Below are 19,523 nucleotides of genomic sequence, written 5' to 3' on the forward strand. Positions count from 1 at the left end.
GTCGCCGATGGCGTCACCGCCCGCCTCCCCCGCCCGCTCCATCACGCGCGCCCCGCCGTCCCCCGTCGCGCACGCGCATGCCGTCCGCGCCGTCTATCGCGACGAGGTCAAAGAGCGTTCCATGTTCGAGCGCCACCTCCTCGCCCTCACAGGCTTCGATCCCACATCGCACGGCCGTCGCATGTCTACCCCCGACGCGCTGCTCGTCCACAGCAAGCCCTAGGTTCCCGTTACGTACTTGTTTCGAATACATGTATTGCCGATGTACACTTGATCTAGCGACCGTGGGCCTTGGCCTGACGTGAGGAAGCCTGGCTCGCCGCAGTTCGACGACGTTCTGACCCATTCTCCTCCCCTTGCTCTCACTGTTTTGCCTGTCTCCTTGCTCGTCACTATAAGGGATGCCTGCTGAGTAACCTCCTGCCTTTGCCTGATGCGATGACGGGTGCGATTTGTCATCATCTTGTCATTTTTATCCCTCGTCCCTCTCATCATCGACGTCGACGATGAGGGCCACACGTGCTCTTGCTTGGAGGAAATAGTCACCGGTGGGGTGGAGGTCGGTGGAGGTAAGTGGAGGTCGGTGGAGGTCGATGACGTCCTGGTTTATCCGCAGCAGGTGCATGGCGGCCCTCGGCCTCGCTTCGTCGAACTTTTCTATCGTCTTCCGCTCTTCTTTTATTTTCTCTCTACCGAAGACTCGTTCGACTTCTCTTACGCCCTACACGTCCGATAGATTTATCCCGAACTCCTCTACATCAGCCGCCATGTCCGCTGACATTCCCACAAAGTTCACCGGCCATGCCGCCATGGGCCCTCAGGACGAGAAGAGCTTCGCTCTTGAGGAGCACGCCTACACGCCGCGCAAGTTTGACGACGACGACATTATCATCAAGATCGAGTGCTGTGGTATTTGCGGCGTGAGTGAAAACCCGTGCTTCGCCGTGCCATTGGGCTGTGGGAGGCCGGCGTAGTGTGTGGGAGATATATGAGTGTTGTAGCTCACACCAGACCGACGTGCACGTCATCACCTGCGGCTGGGAGAAGCACGACCGCTTCCCCGCCATTGTGGGCCACGAGATCGTTGGCCGCGTTGTCAAGGCCGGTCCCAAGTCTGGACACAAGGTCGGCGACCGCGTCGGCTACGGCGCCGAGTGCGGCTCCTGCCGTGAGTGCGGCAACTGCAAGAACAACCTCGAGAACTACTGCCTCAAGGGCAACCGTGGCACTTACCAGGGCAAGACAAACGACTCGGTTCAGCCCTACACCCAGGGTGGCTACGCCGACTACTACCAGGCTTCGGGACACTTCGCTATCCCTATCCCCGATGAGCTCGACAGCGCCGTCGCTGCGCCCATGCTCTGCGCTGGCGTGACCGTCTACTCTCCCCTCAAGCGCTGGGGCGCCGGCCCGGGCAAGAAGGTTGGCATTGTCGGCATCGGCGGCCTGGGCCACCTCGGCGTCCAGTTTGCCGCCGCCCTTGGCGCTGACACGTACGCTATCTCGCACTCCAACTCCAAGAAGGAGGATGCTATCAAGCTTGGCGCCAAGGGCTTCGTCGCGACTGCGGACAAGGAGGCCGCTCTCGCCGAGCACGGCAACTCGTTTGACATCATCATCGTCACTTCCTACCAGGAGGACATGCCGCTCTCCGAGTTCTACCTCCCGCTCCTCAAGATCGGAGGCAACATGGTCATTGTCGGACTCCCCAACTCCGGCCTCCCCAAGGTTCCCAGCCGCCCGCTCTTCGGCAAGTCCCTCTCTGGCTCGCTCATTGGCTCGCCTGCTGAGCTGCGTGACATGTTCAAGCTGGCCGTTGAGAAGGGTGTCAAGACCTGGATCGAGACCCGCCCCATGAAGGAGGCCAACAAGGCTCTCAACGACTTCGCCGCCGGCAAGCCCCGCTACCGCTACGTTCTCGTCAACGAGAACTAGGGGTGCAGATCGTTCTGAAAGTTACAGCATGGTAGTAGGTTAGCAGCACGAGTGTAGCATGTATGCCGGGTGGAGTCAGTGTCGCATTGCTCCTTACATGCCTCACACCCAACCTTCTCAGCTTCTCACGTAACTGCACCCTAGATCCCCTGCATACCCTCGTCGTCCATCTTTGCGTCTGCCATGTCATCGCCCATCACCACGACCTTGATCCCCACGCCGCTTGGGACACACCGATCGCCGAATGCCTCCGCGAGCGCGGCGCGCGGCCCAAAGCCCGTGCAATGGAGAGGCACGATCCACTCGGGGCGCGGGTGGACCTTGGTAGCCAAGAACTCAACCGTCTCCTCCACGGGCTGCGTTTCGACGGGGATGAGGTGCAGCCCGCCCACGACCTGGTGCACGGGACGCTCGAAGCGGCGCGTGGCATCGGTGACCACGTTGCAAATCCCGGCATGCGAGCACGCCGAGAAAATCACCAGCCCCTTGCCCTTGACATCGACGGCCACGTACCGCTCGTCGGCAATCTTCTCGTCCGTGCACCACCCCCCCGTCCCGTCGTTATCCACCATCCACGTCACGGCGCCCTTGAGTCCCTTCTCCCAAGGATGCACGCGCGGAATCTCGCCCGACACAAACACGCCCGACGGCCCGCTGGCGCGGATCTCGTGCCCTTCGGCATGCAGATCCGCACGCCCATTGCGCTCGCTGATCTCGGCGAACGTCGGGTCCGGCAGCCAGTTTGTCACCGGCACGTACTTGGGCCCCGGGGCGAGGCCGCGGCGCTCCGGCCGGTCCGGGTGCAGATCGACGCTGAGGGGCGGGAGCGCTTTGCCCGCCGCCGCTGCCTGCTCGTTGCGCAGCTCGAGCGCGCGCAGGATCCCGCCCGAGTCTGGCGTTAGCCGCGGAGATGGAGGCGGAGGCGGGCCACGGATCACCCACGGTCCCGGTGCCAATGCGAGAGCACGAGCGCGTCCAGCGCCGTGAGATCCGTGCGCATGCTCCGCACATTGCGGTCGATACTGAGCCCCTCGGGGCCCGCGTCGAACAGCACCTGGTGCGTGCGGCCTTCGACGGTGGTCGTCTGCCGTTAGCGTGGTGCAGACTGGCGTCCGCCACCGTGGGCAGCGGATGTGGGTGGAGGTGCCGTCCGTCAGTCGGCACATCATACATGGGATGGTGCCTTCAATGGCGCGAGACGTAATGTGCAAGGCTCACGATCAGAATGCTCAGTCCATGGGCGCCGCAGCAGAAGTCCTCGAATGCGGTGATGGGTAGCCCCGTTAGCTCGTCCTTGTGCGCGTGGGCGAGGTGGGCTGGCAGCTCGTGCGAGAAGCCGGGCGGGAGCTTGGACAACCGCTCGATGCCTGAGTCAGCCGCATACAGCGCCGGGCTCACTGTTGTCCACAAGCACGAGATATTCGAGCTTGTCGACACGCGTGAGGGCATCCATGGCGGACTGGGCGGAAGGTGGAAGGTGGGCGGCCTCCACTTCCGTTCAGCATCTCCATCCGGTTGCGTCATTCCGAATTGCTGCAGCGTTTCGCTGAGCGTTGAACACTTGCCTCTTCACACTTTTCCGCATGAAGGAGTAGCCTCAAACCAAAGTTATTGGCGAGCGGGATTGCTTGACTTACGCGAGTCCAACTCAGATTGCATGTCGTTAGCGCAACCCAGCACGTTCGATGAGAGGTGAGCGATACCGCTCGAACATAGTCGGGCCAGCGTCATGTCATAATACTATACAATGTCCGTATTCTACAACCCCTACAAATCTAGCGCCATGTAAAGGGCGACGTCTCGTGGTCGAGCTGGCTCAGTAGCTCCTTGAGGCGCACAACGTCCTCTGTGAACGGTAGGCTCGAGCTCCCGCCCGTCGAGTGTGGCGTGAGCTTACCGTGGTTGTTGTTGGCGTTCAGGTCCTCCATGGCGAGCCAGTGGTCGAGCTGCGACCGCAGCGCCTTGGCTTTGAGACGAAAGTGGCTGTACATGGCCTGTTCGTCTAGCGTCAGTCCTCGTCCGCACCCGTAGTTCCGCCACGTACAGGGAGGATTCTTGCCCTTCGCGTCACCCGGCATCTTGGCAAGCAGAAACTCCTTCTCCTCGCGCTCGTTGTCGAGCTGTTTGCGCACGCCCTCGAGCTCAAGCTCCAGACGCCGCTTCTCCGCATCGGCACCATTTGAGTCGGCACGACGGTTGGCATTGTCGAGTCGACGCAGCTGGTCGTTCATGTCGCGCCCCAGAGCCTCTGAGCTTTGCTGCAGGCCGCGCAGCAGCTCGTCACGGCTTCCTCGCTTACCCTGTCGGAGTTCGCTGAGTTGTGCGTTCTCTTTCCGCAAGCGGGAGATCTCGTCGAGCGCCCGCTGAAGTTTGACTTCGTTTGAGCCCGACACCATGCGTTTCGGGCTGAGCGCAGCCACCGAAGTTCGACGCTTGGAGTCGGCCAGGTCGCGTTCGAGAGCGACAGCTCGCGCTTCCGCCTGAGCGCGGGCACGGCGCTCCTCCTCGAGTAGCACGGCTGAGCCCTTATCCTCCATGCCAAGCGAGGCACGTGCCTGCCGGATGGCCTTGCTCTTGGACTTCTTCAGCGACTCGACTTCCATCTGCGCGTCCTCCAGATCAGCCTGAAGACGGTTGCGGTGGGTCTCGAGGGATTTGAGGATCTGGTTGAGACGCTTATTCTCGTTGACTTGCTCCTTGAGTTGGCGATCGGTGACCTTCTTGGCCGACTCAAGAACATGAACATGCTCAACAATAGTCTTGTTCTCGCGGCTGCGCAACAGGGAAACCTCGCTCTTAAACGTATCAATCTTACCGGTAGCATCGTTAAGCTCCCGCTCCAGCTCGTTCAGGTCGTTACGGTGCGCCGCGACCTGCTCTTCAAGACTGTGAACCTGGCGCTGGTAGCCTTGGCGCGTGCTGATCTCGCTGCTCAATTGCGTGGCGACCTCCTCGAGTTTTCTGCGTAGCATGTCGCGCTCCTGCTCAAGCGGAAGAAGAGCGTCTTCGAGGTCGGCGAACTTGTCGTTCTTCTCGCGCAGCGCACGATCCAGCTCCTGTATGTCAGCCGAACCCTGGCGCGACGTTTGCTTACATCTGTCCTGAGCTGGGCCAAGCGCAGCTCCCTCTCCGTCGATTTGAGGGTGCTGCGTGCCAATTCAAGCTCGCGCAGCGTCTCCTTCTGGGTTTTCGCAGCGGCTGCGGCCGCGACCTGAAGATTCTCAACTTCGGTGCTCTTGCTAGTCAGGCGCTCATTTAGAACCTTGAGCTCCTTCTCGGCAGTGCTGTGTCTCTGCCGAAGGGCATCAACCTCAAGCTTGAGTTTACTTGCAGCCTCGCGAGTGCTGCGCTTGTACTCCTCGAGGCTTTTTTGGTGCTGTATCGCCTCGCTGCGCAGGCCGGCGATCTCGGCTTGACGGCTCCTCTCGGCCTCGCGGAGCTTAATTCCCTCCGACGTCTTGGCCTCCATCACAGAGCGTAGCTCATCAAGCGACTTGAGGAGCTTGGTGCGCTCGGCACTGTCCGCCTGCTTGTCCTTGTCGCGTGAAGCGATAACAGCCTTAAGATTGTCAATATCGGACTTCAGGCGTGTGTTGGCGGCTTCGCTCGCCTGGTGCGCTTTAACGGCAGCCGAGTGCTTCCCGGCGAGATCAGCGATGACGAGCTGCTTTGCGCTGATGGTGCTCTCGTGCGCTCTGGACATCTCCTGGACGTCTCTGAGCTCAACCTCGCGGCGCTTCATTTCCTTGTTAAGGGAAGCAACCTGAGTGACTAGGCTCTCGCTCTTCTTCTTTTCCTCGGAGAGGAGCTTTTCGAGCTCTGCCGCGTGACTGTCCACCTTCTCCTTTGCACGACGCGTAGCGTCGTCGCGTTTAGTCACCTCTCTGCGCAGGTCCTCGAGCTGGCGGGCCAAGGCGTTCTTTTCGTTCTCAATCTTGGTGGTCGCCTCGATTTCCTTGCTGAGCTTACCCATGACGTCCGTCTCACGCGCCTTCTGCTCGGTGCTGAGTTTTTCCAGAAGCTCTATCTTCTTTTGGAGGCAGCTGTTTTGCAGCTGAACGTCGTTGAGTTCGGCAGCCTGCTTCTCGTTGGCGGTGTTGGCGTTGTCTCGTGCGAGGGTGATCTTCTCAATCTCGATCTCGAGCTCGGAAACGCGATCGGTCAGCTCCACTTCATGAGCCTTGGAGCGAGCCAGCATCTGTTCTTTCTCGAGGGCAAGCGAGCGCTCAGATGACAAGTCCTTCTCGACCCGCTCCTTCTCGGCGAGGAGGGAAGTGCGGAGTTTCTCTAGACGGATCTTCTCGGCCTCGTCGCGCTCAGCGCGCTCCTTTGCCATGGTGAGCTCTGCACGCTTTTTGGCCAGCTCATCGTCACTCCGGGTGGCGGCGAGCAGCGGGCGGATCTTGGTGTACAGTGACCACCACGGCCAGTCACGCAGCTCAATATAGGCACGGGCGTTGCGCTGGATGGTGCGGACCGCCTGTGCCCGGTTGATGAGCTTGTTGATGCGTCGCCGGTGGATGTGCATGCGTGCCGCGGCCTGGAAACGCCGGAATATATCCGTCAGAAGGTTATCGCGGCGCTCCTCCAGCTCAGCGAGGATGCCGGCCTTGAAGAATATCTTGGTGGTTCCGACGGCGTAGAACTCGGAGTCAAGCTCGAGGGCAATGGCGATAAGCTCGGCAGCCTTGCGCCCGTCCATGTACCCCTGGGGTATGACGCCTGGGACGAGCACCTCATAGCGCTGGCGGAACTCAGCGAAAGGAAGCCGATTGGGATAGCCCAAACGGGCGATGCGGATACCCTCAATAACGCCGTTGCACCGGAGTTGGTCAAGCACAATGTTGACGTCGACCTTGCCGGGCTTCTTGGCAGTGTTGGGCACAATGCAACGCACAAAGTGTGGCTGCGTACTGGCAAGTTGCTGCATGAGCTGAGCGAGCTGTTCCTTGTGACGCTGGCCGACAGTGCGGAACGCACCACGGCGGATGCGCTTGCCGCCGACGTTCGAGGTCGTGTCTTCGGCGTACTCAGAAAACATAGACTTGATCGCCGCAACATCCGCTTGTGAGAGTAGACGAGCAACGGCGTCGTTGATCGGGTCCTTGTTCTTCTGCAGCCAGTCCTTGGTGCTGTACTCGACGTCACCGGCGTAGTGCTTGACAACAAAGCCCTTGCCAAACCGGAGGGAGCGGAATTTGGAAGTGCCCAGATGAGAGCTCTTCGTAGTAGTGGTGCTAGCGCCCTTGGACAGCTCCCACAGCGCGGCAACCTTTTCGGTAAACGACACGTCGGTTGCCTTGGGCATGATGCATTCCTCATCAAGCATTGAGAGGATGCCGATAGGCTGAGAGCTTTCGATCAGCTCGATGGTCGGCTGGAGGTCGAGACCAAAGTTTACATAGTCCCATTTGATACCCTCGCGGGAGTACTCCTCCTGCTCGAGCGTGAACATGTGGAAGTTGAAAAACTGCTGGAGCTTCTCATTAGTGTAGTTGATGAGGAGCTGCTCGTAGCTGTTAACCTTGAAGATCTCAAAACCAGCAATGTCAAGCACGCCGATGGACAGGCTGGGATTAGTTGCGATGTACACCATTACACTGACGACTTGGTGCTGGGGCGGTCCAGTGCCTTGTTGATGCGATCGACCATCCCGCTGAACGTCTTCTCGTACATGAATTTAGACAGGGCAGCCAGCTCGTCTTCGGCTTGTTTCTTGGTTCGGGCGTGTGTGACCCACTCGCGGCCTGCTCGAACCTTGGGCGTGAGGACTGATCGCATAAAATCCTTGACGGGGACGCCAAGTAAGTGGCAAACTCGCTCAGCAACAGGCTGAAGGTCCGGGGGCAAGAAGGCCTGGTCGGCGGAGGATCCTGTGAGGATGAGGTTACCGATGTGGAGAATCACCGCGACAACACGGAACATCTCAAACTGCTCGTCCGCGGTGAAGCCAACAATGTCGAGAGCGTCCTTGAGGAGCTTCCACTCAGCCAGGTCGTCCACCCCGTCAATCTGCAGCAGCGACTGCGAGAGTACATTGTATTTGCCTGGTTCATCTTGAAGAAGTAGCTTTTCTGCGCGTCAGTCACCGTCTGCGTGGAAACTTACCGCTGAGCCCCGCATGCTTAGCACCTCTAAGAAGCTGATAGAAGACGTGAAAGCTGCGCTCTCCTTCTGCACGGGCTGTCACTCGGCTCTTCTCCAACAGATACCAGTCAATGTTTGCCCCGGCAATCGCGCCCGACGGAGAGAAGAAGATGCGGATGAACTTTCCGAAACGGGAGGAGTTGTTGTTGCGCATCGTTTGTGCGTTGCCAAATGCTTCAAGAATGGGGTTGGCCTGGAGAATTTGCCTTTCGAGAAGTCCCAGGTCGCCCTGCCGACTGGAAGAGGATTCAAGCTCCAGATCCGCCACCTCCTTGCCCTTGAAGCTGGACGACCGGGGTAAGCCGGACATAGGCGCCGAGGATGAAGACGTGGTGGAGTCATTGGAGCTTGCAATCGCTGCGAGGTACTGGATAACCTTCTTCGTGTTCTCAGTCTTTCCAGCGCCTGATTCTCCACTATCTCATTAGGCTCGCGGACGTCGCTGTACTCACGTAATAAGAATGCTTTGGCTCTCACGCTCCTCCCCAATCTGCTGCCACGCGCGTTCTGCAATTGCGAAGATATGTGGAGGATTCTCTTCCCGCCTCTTTGTGCGATACTGGGCGATAATCTTGGGGGTGTAAATGGGAAGCGGACGGTAGGGGTTGAGAGAGATGAGGAACAGGCTAGTGGTCAGCAGCTGGGCGCCAGAAGCAGGACCTACCCAGAGTATGTCTGCTTGTTAGCCTCCGCTTCACGGTTGTAGAGAAGGACTCACGTAGATACTGCCGGCCCCGTAACGCAAGCGAAGATCATTCACCACACTTGCTTCGTTGAGGTGTGTGAGTTCGGCAATGTCCTCCACACCATCAAACTGTGGCGGGTTCATTGGGGAGAGGGTGTGGACCGGCACAGTCCGCATCTCGCCGGTCGCCGCAACAACGACTTCAGCGGTGTCATCTGAGCTAGCGGTGGCTGAAGATGACTCGCTCTTGATCCATCCTGCCAAAAACCCTTCGGTGGTGTCTGGGATCCATACACGCCTGTTCATGTCGAGGTCCGGGTCAGATGGTTGGAGAGTTGAGAACAATGGAGCGAGTAGCCCGATGGGTCGGCGCATGTATGTCGGCCGCATCGCGAAAGGAGGGCAGAAGGGAAAGGAGGAGTAAGTGATAGAGGAGGGGAAGGAGCGATGCAACAAGAGGGGGTGTCAGTTTGTGATCTCAAGGAGTGACCCGATGAACAAGAGTAAACAACACTCACTTCTTCTCGCTGAAGTCTGCTTGGGCCGCTGCGTGGACGGTCGCTTCTTTGCTAGCCTTTCCAAACAGCTTTGCTGGGTCCATGCTGACGTCTGAGCGCGCGAGGGCCAGGTGCGAGCGATGGGCGGGTCGTGAAGGGTACGTTACCGGAGGTCGACTGCGGTGTCGCAAGAGTTAAGAATGAACAGGCGTCGAAGGTCCTGGGTGATGTATCTGCAGCCGCGGAGGTCAGATTGCCTTGTAAGATAAGATAGAGAGTAAGTGTACTCGGCGTACACTGGTCGATGTAGTGTGAAGATGAGGAGAATGAGGTGTAGGAGGGATTGAGAGGTCGGGATGGTGATGTCGATGGTAATGTTGTTTTCGACGGGCGATGAGGGGCCAAGGCACGGACCCTTGCCGCTGCCTGGAGAAAGGTCAGGCGCGTCGCACAACATTGCGCCCCCTCTCTTGGGGGCGCCCTGAGAATTCTCCACGTCATTTAGAGTGATACGGAGCCGACCCCGATCCGCCACCGATGGAACTTGCCGGAAATGCCGTGCAGCAGGGAACGAGTGTATTGCTTATTAGTGGATGGTCATAAGTCCTTATCCTAAACCTGCTGGGCTGAGGTTAGATTCGGGTTAAACGGCATACGGCTATCAATCCGACTCTCCACCCTCCTACTCTCCACTCTCCACACCATCATCCATCTTCCTTCTCTCTCCTCAATCCCTCAACCTCCTCATCCACAATAACCCTCCTCGACAACACATCCATTGTCCCAACATCTTCAACTAGAGACGAAGCAATCCGTGCATCTCGTTACTCTTGACCCACAACACATCACCTTACCTGCACCTACCCACCTACCCGTCCAGCGCGAGCGCGTCCCTCGATCCTAGACACTAGTCCCCGCCCCCCGCCTACCAACCTTCCTTTCGCCATGGCGTCTTCACAGTGATGCTCAGCACCTAGACCGCCAACTGACTCGCAGATATGGCGACTATCGGGTCGGCCTCGCGCCACCCCCCAAAGACCTGAGACCTCAGACTGATGTATGTGCCAATGGGCGACCAGGAAGAAGCTCATTCACTGACGCGCACAGGACGTTCGTGCTACCGAGGGGGCATCCTTTGACGACTTTCCGCTCTCGCGCGAGGTGCTCATGGGCATCTACGAGGCAGGCTTCGAGCAACCTAGCCCCATCCAGGAAGAGGCGATCCCTATAGCTTGCACTGGACGCGACATCCTTGCGCGGGCCAAGAACGGCACGGGCAAGACTGGTTCATTCGTGATCCCCACCATCAACCGCATCAACACTTCCCTCTCCCATATCCAAGCCGTCATCCTGGTGCCAACGCGAGAGCTCGCGCTCCAGACGTCGCAGGTATGCAAGACGCTTGGCAAGCATGTTCCAGGCCTCCAGGTCATGGTGACCACCGGTGGCACAACATTGCGAGACGACATCATGCGACTCCAAGAGCCCGTCCACATCCTCGTTGGTACACCCGGCCGTATTCTCGATCTGGGCGGCAAGCGCATCGCCGACCTCTCCAAGGTCGCCATTTTTGTCATGGACGAGGCAGACAAGCTCCTTAGCGAGGAGTTCACTCCGGTCGTCGAACAACTGCTGGGTCTTTGTCCTCAGGAGCGTCAGGTGATGCTCTTCTCTGCTACCTTCCCCGTCCACGTCAAAGACTTCCGCAACCGCAACATGGTCCAGCCCTATGAGATCAACCTCATGGAAGAACTCACTCTTAAGGGTGTCACCCAGTATTATGCCTACGTTGAGGAGCGCCAGAAGGTGCACTGCCTGTGAGTTGTCGGCTTAAACGATGACTGATGCAACAGCAACACGCTCTTCTCGAAGCTTCAGATCAACCAGTCCATTATCTTCTGTAACTCCACTTCGCGCGTCGAATTGCTGGCCAAGAAGATCACCGAGCTAGGCTACTCTTGCTTCTACTCCCACGCCAAGATGATGCAGTCCCACCGCAACCGTGTATTCCATGATTTCCGCCAAGGCATGACCCGCAACCTTGTATGCTCTGGTGAGTGGACATTCGCTACATTGAGGAGTGCTGAAGCCCTCAGATCTTCTCACTCGTGGAATCGATATTCAGGCCGTCAATGTTGTCATCAACTTCGATTTTCCCCGCACTGCTGAGTCTTATCTCCATCGAATGTGAGTAGCAAGGGCCGTCTCCGTTGCTCGCCAAGCTGACGTCTAGTGGACGTTCTGGTCGTTTCGGCCACCTTGGTCTTGCCATTTCTCTCCTTACTGTAAGTCCAGTCCAGCAACTGCCGCTGACGCGAGTAGTACGAGGACCGCGCCAACCTGTATCGCATCGAGAACGAGTTGGGCACCGAAATCCAGCCCATTCCCGGCAACATTGATCCTGTCCTTTACGTCGCGCCTGCCGGGCTTGACGAACCGCCTTCCCCGCCATCGCAGTCTCCCCCTACTCCTCGGCCAGTTGCAAAGCCCCCTCCCCAGCAGCCGTCGCAGCCTCCGGCTACCCTCACACCCCGCCAGGCTCACCTCCCTCCGATCGCCCAGCCTGCTGCCCATCCTCCACCGAACATCGCACAGCAGTTTGGGCACCAGCACTACCCCAACAATGCCCAGCAGCAACACATGACGCAGCAGCAGCAGCAGTACCAGCAACATACACTGCAGCCACAGCAGCAGCAGCAGGCACAGCAGGCGATGCCGCACCCGCAGCAAGCCACCTACGCCCAGCCTCCGCCTCCGTCTCAGCAGCAGCAGGTCCCGACTCAGCAGCCCCTTCAGCAGCAGCAGGCACGTGACAATGCGCGCCCCGCAAACCCGAACCGTGGTCGAGGCCAGGGGCAGCCTCGTGCACAGGGCGGGCGCGGTATTCGTGGTGGTAACCAGCAGCAACCTCAACAGCAGCAGGCTGGTGGGCGTGGCGGGCGCCAAGGCCAGCAGACACAGCCGCCGACTACTGCCGCTCGTGCTTCCTAACGGCGCTGGCGAAAGATACGCCGGAGGTCCGTAAAGGGAGGCGGAGGCGGAGAATGGAGGGCGGAGAGCAGTGGAGCGTCTCGTGGATGGTGGGACGGCGATAGAAGCTGAATCAGAAGTCGCGTCCAGCATGGGCGCAAGCGGTGTTAGTTCAACACTCTCATTGCCAACACGTTGCGCGGAGAGCAGTGCGAGAGGGATTCAACTCACTCTCGCGAAAGGTGAAGCATCAGAGATGAGGTGGGAAGGGAGGAAGGGGGGCGATTTTCTGCGTTGAAGCTGTGGTGTGGCTCCGAAGCCATCAGAGTTATGCATCTAGATGACACGCGGCAATTGTGAGAGTGGGGCGGGGTGTGCCGGGACGGACAACGCTACTGTACACCATCGCAACCCACAGCTCAAGCTGCTGATCGAAGGACTTTGCTTAAGCAGCTAGCAGGGTCGTTAGCCTCCAGCGGTCTCCAGCGTGTAGCTTCGGCGAAGATGAAGGGGTTATAACCGGCTGTCCCTACCCCAAACTGCCATTTGTCCTGAGCAACATGCAAGTTGAGAGGAGTTCGGCGCGGGGTCGGCGCCGTCAGCTTGACCTTTACTCAACATACTCGACGTGACGTGAATGAAAGAGGGGTAAATGTTGTCCTTTGCGATCGATGCCGAGTTGTTGGCAGCAGAAGATCGCTGGCACAGCCTTGGGTCAGCGGAGTAGCAGTGAGGTAATCGGCAATCAAGGCACAAGAGCACAAGACCGCACCTCCGTGGCATGGCTTGATGGGCTGTGTGCGCGTCGAATGCTTCCGCCTCCGCCGCCCCCTCCCCCCCCCCCCCCCCCCCATCGTCACTTCCTTCCCGTCGTACCGTTGTGATTACTGAACTACTAACCTCCTCTTCTCGCTCACTTTCTGGGCACCGCATAGCAATACAGCACCTCGCACGACCACGCACACACACACACTCTCTCTCTCTCTGCGCACATCTTGCTCCCACCAGACACCGACCCCACCTATCACCCATTCACCATCTCATTCCTCGAGGCCTCGGCGGCCAATCGCGCCTTCCGGCCCGCCAATAGCTGGATCGGACGCCACTCATTGTGCTCAGGCCCCTACCCTACCTTACCTCTTGCCTAATCGCCTGTCGCAGCCCACTCATCATCCTCGTCCCATAACCGCCCATAAGCCATCACCTCGCTGGCCCGGGACGTGTCGACTCGCACCTCGTTCATTGCTGTCAAAAAAAACGCCCTTTCAAAATCAGACAAGCCACGTCTCATCATGAGCAATCCGCCTCCCGGACTCGCCCCGCCCGCCCCCGCACCCGCTCCCAAGGCGATTCCCGGCGCGCGCCCGCGCCCCATCGCCGGTGCTGCTGCCGCCGCGGCCTCTCCTGGCCGCTCGCCTGGGTCGCTGAGCACGAGCTTCCGGCGCAGCCGCGTGGCCGCCGAGAACGGCACGCCTGACGATGCCAACTGGCGCGCGCGCTCAGTGGACAAGACGCAGGTCGAAAAGCGCCCCGAACGCACCGTCGGCGGGTTTGAGAAGAGCGAGGTCCGCGCCCAGCCTGCTGGCGCCAGCGCCTTGTCGACCTCCAAGGGCAAGAATGCCAGTGCGTCTATGCCCCATCTTGTTGTCCTTTACGCCTGCACCGAGGCGCAGCCCAGGCGCCGGGGCGCTGCCTTTGACGGCCCACGGGACGCCGGCGACGTGAGACTTGGTGCTATCTGCCGCTGAGCGATTTCGCGAGGCATCATGATAGCGCCAGTTGCGCCGAGTCCAGCCGCGTCGCACCGCGGCGCGGCGCCTCCATTCCGCCCTTATCGTAGTCGTACACGCGATGTCACTGACACCAGCGGCGCTCAGCCACGTCCCATGCCGCTTTTTCAAGGCGGGCGCCTGTACCGCAGGGTCGAGCTGCCCATTCTCGCACGACCGTGAGTTGGCCACAATCGAAGTCGCTGATCACAGTCGGAGGCAAGAAGGAGGTATGCCAGTGGTTCCTCAAGGGTGACTGCAAGTTCGGGCACAAGTGTGAGTTCTGAGCGACATCGCCTGCCTCGAGAGCATTTCGGTGGGATGTTTGGGACGGCTATCAGAACCTCGTAGTTGGCCAGATTGCCCCCCGACCCGATCATACGCTGACGCCAGGCGCCCTAGCTCACGTACGCCCCGGCGAGCCCATGTCCATGGACCGGCGCAACAAAAAGGAGCAGCAGCGCTCGGCCCGGGAACGCACCGGAGGTGATGGGGATCTCAAGAAGGAAGGCAGCGATGCCGGCACGTCGCCCGCTGCTGCCAAGGCTATGCCGACGCCGATGTCACACCCTGTGCCTATCAGGTCGGCCCTCTCGGCGTCTTTTTCGAGTTCGGTGCAATCCCCCAGCCGCCTAGCGCAGGGCTCGTCGCCCCTTAGGGAGCCGTACGGTCCGCCGTCGTCCGCTGGCCCCGCCGGCTCTCCGTCCGCCGGGTTCAACCAGCGAACGAGCGGGGTCCCGTTTGCGAGCTCCCCGAGCCGGCCGTCGCCCTTGTCGTCGTCGTTTACGAACAGGGGTGCCGTTCCATCGTCACTCAAAGCGAGCTCGATTGTGTCTACGAGCTCGCCGTTGCGTCCACCCGGAGCAGGCGGGATTTCGAGCTCGTTCCAGCACGCGTCGACTCTGGCCGCGCGCCCGCCGCAGCTGTCCGCGTCGTTTGCGGACAACAGCCTGCAGCGCAACATCTGGGCGAGGTCCGAAACGCCTGATGAGCCGTTGTCGCCTCCAGCCAGTCGCCGCCCGCTTGTGGCGGGCGCGAGCGCGCGTGTCATCCCCGACGTATTCGACGAGCACGACGACCACGGCGAGGACCTCCTTCCCTCGAGCCTCAGCGATCTCCTCACGCCTTCGGAGCGTGCCCGCCGCATGAGCCGCAACGACTCGCGCGACGGCCAGTCCAGCTCCCCTGGCCGCTTGGGTTACAACATGCACCAGTATGTCGGTGCGGAGCGGCTGGCGGTGAGCGCGGGGGCGGCTCTCCCGCCTGGCGGCTTCCTCCAGTCTCTGTGGAGCCAGGACGGGAAGGATGCGCGTGAGACGCCCGCCGAGTTGAGCTTTGGCGGCGCGCAGCCGCAGCCGCAGGCGCGCACCTCGCTACTGAGCCAGCAGCGCGGCCCCGGTGCCCCGGGTGCCTCGGGCTCGCCGAGCCCCAAGAGCTCGCCATCCAAGCCGACGGCGGCGACGGCGTGGAAGGGACCGTCGGTCGACGCGCCCTACCTCATGCGCGGGACGGATCCGAGCTCGCCATCGGCGCGGGCGCTGTCCGAACACGCGCCCGGCCAGAGCCTGCCTGGCGGCATTGCGGCCGCGCTGAGCCGCATGCACATGCAGCCGGGGAGCCGGACGCCGTCTGGCCTCGGCGCGAACACGCCGGGCAGTGCGGCGCCGACGCCTAAGCGCGACGACCACGAGGACGAGGCGTTGTTCCACATGGACGGATAGAAGTAGAAGAACACGAAAAGTACAGCCCTGCAACCCTGCAGCCCTACGGGGATAACTAGTACAGCATGAATGATGCCATATACCTTATCGCGCGTTCCATGTGCGTTTCTGTTGACAGCAGCAGCAAGATAGGTCATGAGCCAGCAGCAGCCTGACTGGTGGAGGAGAAGTGCGCGCCCTCGGCAGCAAGCATGCACGACTCACACGGATCACAAGGTGATGGCACCATGCCATCGACTAGCGGGGCCACGCTCCCTGTCATGCCCTGTGAAGATGTGCGGTCGTGGTCCATCCAGACTCCGTTCAAGCATAGTGCATGCCAGATTCACGTGCACGCGGTGGCCCGAGCTGTCCTGAACATTGCACGCTCAACATTGCACGCTCACACCGAACATCGCGCACTGAGGCACTCGGCATCAAGTCCATGATCTCCCTCCGCGATAGGCACTGCGCCCATGCATGTCATGTCCGGGAATATTTCCTTCGTAACGCCCGAGTCGGCGTCGTAAGCCAGTTTTCATGGCGAAAGCAGGGCGCAGGAACGGGCTCGGTGAGCGAGCGAGCGAGCGCGCGAGCGAGCTGGAAGCTGGGAATGCCGGGCGCGGCGGGACGGTCGTGATGGTGACGGCTTAAGTGGAGACGCGGCCGAGTGGACGGGGACGTGGATCCGTGGACGACCAAACATTCCTACGCACGTGCACAACACGGGCGCCGGCGGATACGGAGGCCGACGTCATTCATGCTCCTGCAATCCTGCAGCCTGCAGTCTGTAGCCTGCAGCCTGCAGCCTGCAGCCTGCAGGCGTGCAAGCGGTGCTGCGGCGCAGTGTAGCTGGCGCCCGGTGGTGTGTATTGTGAATCGAGTGAATCTAGAGTTCCGCCGGATGGGCTCTCGTGTTTGTTTGTTATCTCGGCATGCGGCGTGGCGTGCACGCATCGCGATCTGCGTGGCTGGCACCGTGTCAGCTAGCATCGAGCTACTGGGCGTCTGCTCGCGTCGACTGTAGTTAGTGGACGACGCGATATTTTTGGTTCAGGTATCGAAGCGTGTTGGTGCCTCGGTGCCTCTATGCCTCTACAGTACATCATGCTCACTGCGCCGCGTCGGCCATGCTCACTTGTACGCCGCTGCCCACCGGCCACCGGCCACCGGCGCATGCCACAAGCAAAGGCAATTCACCGACGCGTGGATGTGGCGCGGCTGCGCTGCTGCGCTGATGCGCTAATTAGTGGCTCAGAGCCAAACGGATCAAACCGAGTCGATCGCGTCCAAATTGCTGCCGAGTAGATCCTCCGGCATGGCATGGGGGAAGGGGACGGGGGCGAGGCGCATCCCGTCTCCCATCTTTCACATGATCGATGCAAGCGATCAAGCGAGTGGGAGTGTGCAATTATGACGGGCGTGGGGGTGATGGCATGTACAGTATTACTACATCAACATGAGACACGAGCATACACCGGGGCCGCGGGGTGCCGTACCATTGACGTTATTGTGCGAGAGCGGCCGGACGCTGGACAGCATTGACGGCGAGGATGAGCCGACGTCGGTGTCGATACGACGGTGGGCTGCGGACGAACAGGGCACAGCGGCCAGGGATGCGCCGAGCTTGTCGACGCGTCGGGTCGGTTCTGTCCCTTGCCCTTGCCTTGCGTCTTGGCTACAGCCTACTCTGCATCCCTGCCCAGCTGCCCAGCTGCCCAGTTGCCCAGTTGCCCAGCTGCCCAGTTGCCCAGCTGCCCAGCACGCCCAAGCCCATAGCCCAATTGTCTGTGGGTCAACGTAGTCTGCCATGTACATGTACACGCTATGCGGCGTGGTAAGCTGTGTTTGTCGTACTCATCGTTCCCTAGCCCATGCTCCGTTGGACATTGACGTTTGCACGTTTGGGTCATCAAACGTGCCACGCACACTCTGGCCTCTGGCCTCTGGCTTCCGCTGACTGCCACACACTACAGTACATCACCACGTCACTGTTAGACCGCCACGCGTGAGGTGTGTGGCGCAGCAAAACAAGAACAAAGCCGATCCAAGACAAACAGGTCTTTTGGACGGCCATGCCATGGACGGGAGAGATGAGTCCACGTAGACACATAGGCACATAGGGGTGATGGGCAAAATCAGCTGGTGGCCGATGTGCAAGGTGGCCAAGGTGGGCTGTGTGAGAGTTTAGTGATGGCTGATGTCGAGTGTGATGATCCGATGAGAAAGAGGAATGGGGAAGAATGACCCGACACCGACAGGTGTTTCATGGCGCCCAAATGCGACCAACAGACTGGTGGGGATTGCGGGGGCTGGGGGTGGGCCCCGCCCGGAGTGTGAACCCAGGAAGAGGATATTATTACGTGCATGCATTTGTGGTTGCTGTTGCTGGTTGCTCAACTTGAGGGAGAATTACAGAAGAGATGGAAACGCGGCGATCAAAGTGTCCGCAGCGCAATGACCTCCCTATGCCCCCCCCCCCTTTACCCCCTGCGCCTCCGTCCTCCGTCCTCCTCGACGCCCCCTCGGTCTTGCGGCCCTCCCTGCTCCCCTCTCCTCCCCTTGTATCTCCCGAGTGGTGGCGCGAAGTGGAATTCCACCTGATCACAAGGGTCACGAGGGACAAGCATTAGAAATTCCAGGATTTTCAGGGGCAATACTTTGCTTTTAGTTGGAGACACACACACAGCTCGCGTGCACGGGCCCTGGGACGACCTTGCTGCCTTTGATCACCTGGGATCCTGGGATCCTGGGATGGACGCGGCAAAGGACTCACCAAAACGCCCCCGCCGGTCCCTGGAACGCCCTCTCTCCGCCTCTACTCTGCTCCGCCCTCGTCTTTCCCCTTGCTCTCTCTGACTTGCCAGGCGGCTCCACTTTCTCCACAAAGCAGTTGAACAGTCGATCACTGCTCCTCCTCGTCCTCCTCGTCCTCCTCGTCCTCCTCGCTCGCCGTCGTTGTCCTCGCGTCGGACAACTACCACTCTCTTCCTCCTCTTCATCGCATCTCTCTCTCTCTCTCTCTCTCTTCTCTTCACCTCCTTCCGTGTACACACAACCCACCCCACCCCAACCTCGACAAGCGCGTGCCCAAACAAAGGCCGCATCCAATCCCATTCTCAACCCGTTGGCGTGTGTCCCATTCGCCTCGCCTCGCCTCGCCTCACCTCACCTCTCTCGCACTCTGCGCCCGGACCCCGTCGCGCCGCCGTCTCGTCGAAAGCGCGCGCGCGCGCAATTTCATCCACTAGTCGCAATTCATCAACCACATCGACCCCATCGACCCCATCGACCAACGGCTGGTTCCAAAGGGTCGCTCGCAGTTTGCAGGCACCGCAAGCTACTCATCTCGTAGCTCATCACCCAACGACCAGAATCCCGTTCCTCGCCCTCGCCCTCTCCCTCTCCTTCGCCCTCACCTCACCCTCCCTTCGGCCTCCCTTCGGCATCATCCCTCCGCCTCCTCACGCCCCCGCACTTGGCTACAACCTCCTTAGACTTCGGCCCTCCCTCCCCCCCTGGGATCCATCCATCGGACAACACTCACTTCCTGGCCTCCTTCCCCCCCGCAAGCCATTCCTTCACGCCGACAACACCCACCACACTGCCATAATCATCCTCTCTGTCTCTCTCTCTCTCTCTCTCTCTCTCCCCTCCAAGCTCTCATTGATCATTCGACCATTCACCCTCAACTCATCTACGCGTCTACTAGCGTAAACTCGGCCGGCCACCTCGCAGCTCGTGAACAGCAGTCTCCTTCTCACTTTAGGTCATGGAGTGAAACAACCTTGTTCGGTGGATAGTCAAGCACCTCGATCGT

The 19,523-nt window shown here is 60.1% G+C and overlaps 4 protein-coding genes across 4 annotated transcripts; 2 read left to right on the forward strand and 2 right to left on the reverse strand.

Annotated features, from left to right (window-relative positions):
• Positions 1 to 767: 767 nt before the first annotated feature.
• On the forward strand, positions 768 to 1,935 carry COLE_01235 (uncharacterized protein; the record flags this gene model as incomplete). The annotated part of the gene is made up of 2 exons (XM_018420359.1): positions 768 to 920; positions 1,012 to 1,935. 2 exons carry the CDS (start codon positions 768 to 770, stop codon positions 1,933 to 1,935), a joined length of 1,077 nt encoding a protein of 358 aa, XP_018279032.1.
• Positions 1,936 to 2,075: 140 nt separating this feature from the next.
• COLE_01236 (uncharacterized protein) lies at positions 2,076 to 3,388 on the reverse strand (the record flags this gene model as incomplete). The annotated part of the gene is made up of 4 exons (XM_018423121.2): positions 2,076 to 2,827; positions 2,878 to 3,019; positions 3,154 to 3,302; positions 3,334 to 3,388. 4 exons carry the CDS (start codon positions 3,386 to 3,388, stop codon positions 2,076 to 2,078), a joined length of 1,098 nt encoding a protein of 365 aa, XP_018279031.1.
• Positions 3,389 to 4,867: 1,479 nt separating this feature from the next.
• On the reverse strand, positions 4,868 to 9,073 carry COLE_01237 (uncharacterized protein; the record flags this gene model as incomplete). Its single annotated transcript, XM_065626136.1, has 6 exons — positions 4,868 to 6,807; positions 6,850 to 7,505; positions 7,541 to 8,009; positions 8,044 to 8,498; positions 8,535 to 8,722; positions 8,801 to 9,073. The coding sequence occupies 6 exons, from the start codon at positions 9,071 to 9,073 to the stop codon at positions 4,868 to 4,870; spliced, it is 3,981 nt and encodes a 1,326-aa protein (XP_065482630.1).
• Positions 9,074 to 13,526: 4,453 nt separating this feature from the next.
• COLE_01238 (uncharacterized protein) lies at positions 13,527 to 15,724 on the forward strand (the record flags this gene model as incomplete). Its single annotated transcript, XM_018423119.2, has 4 exons — positions 13,527 to 13,857; positions 14,102 to 14,182; positions 14,217 to 14,279; positions 14,397 to 15,724. 4 exons carry the CDS (start codon positions 13,527 to 13,529, stop codon positions 15,722 to 15,724), a joined length of 1,803 nt encoding a protein of 600 aa, XP_018279028.1.
• Between the last annotated feature and the right edge of the window lie 3,799 nt (positions 15,725 to 19,523).

The sequence above is a fragment of the Cutaneotrichosporon oleaginosum genome (genome assembly GCF_008065305.1).
Source record: "Cutaneotrichosporon oleaginosum strain ATCC 20508 chromosome Unknown ATCC20508_contig01, whole genome shotgun sequence".
Lineage (NCBI taxonomy): Eukaryota > Fungi > Basidiomycota > Tremellomycetes > Trichosporonales > Trichosporonaceae > Cutaneotrichosporon > Cutaneotrichosporon oleaginosum.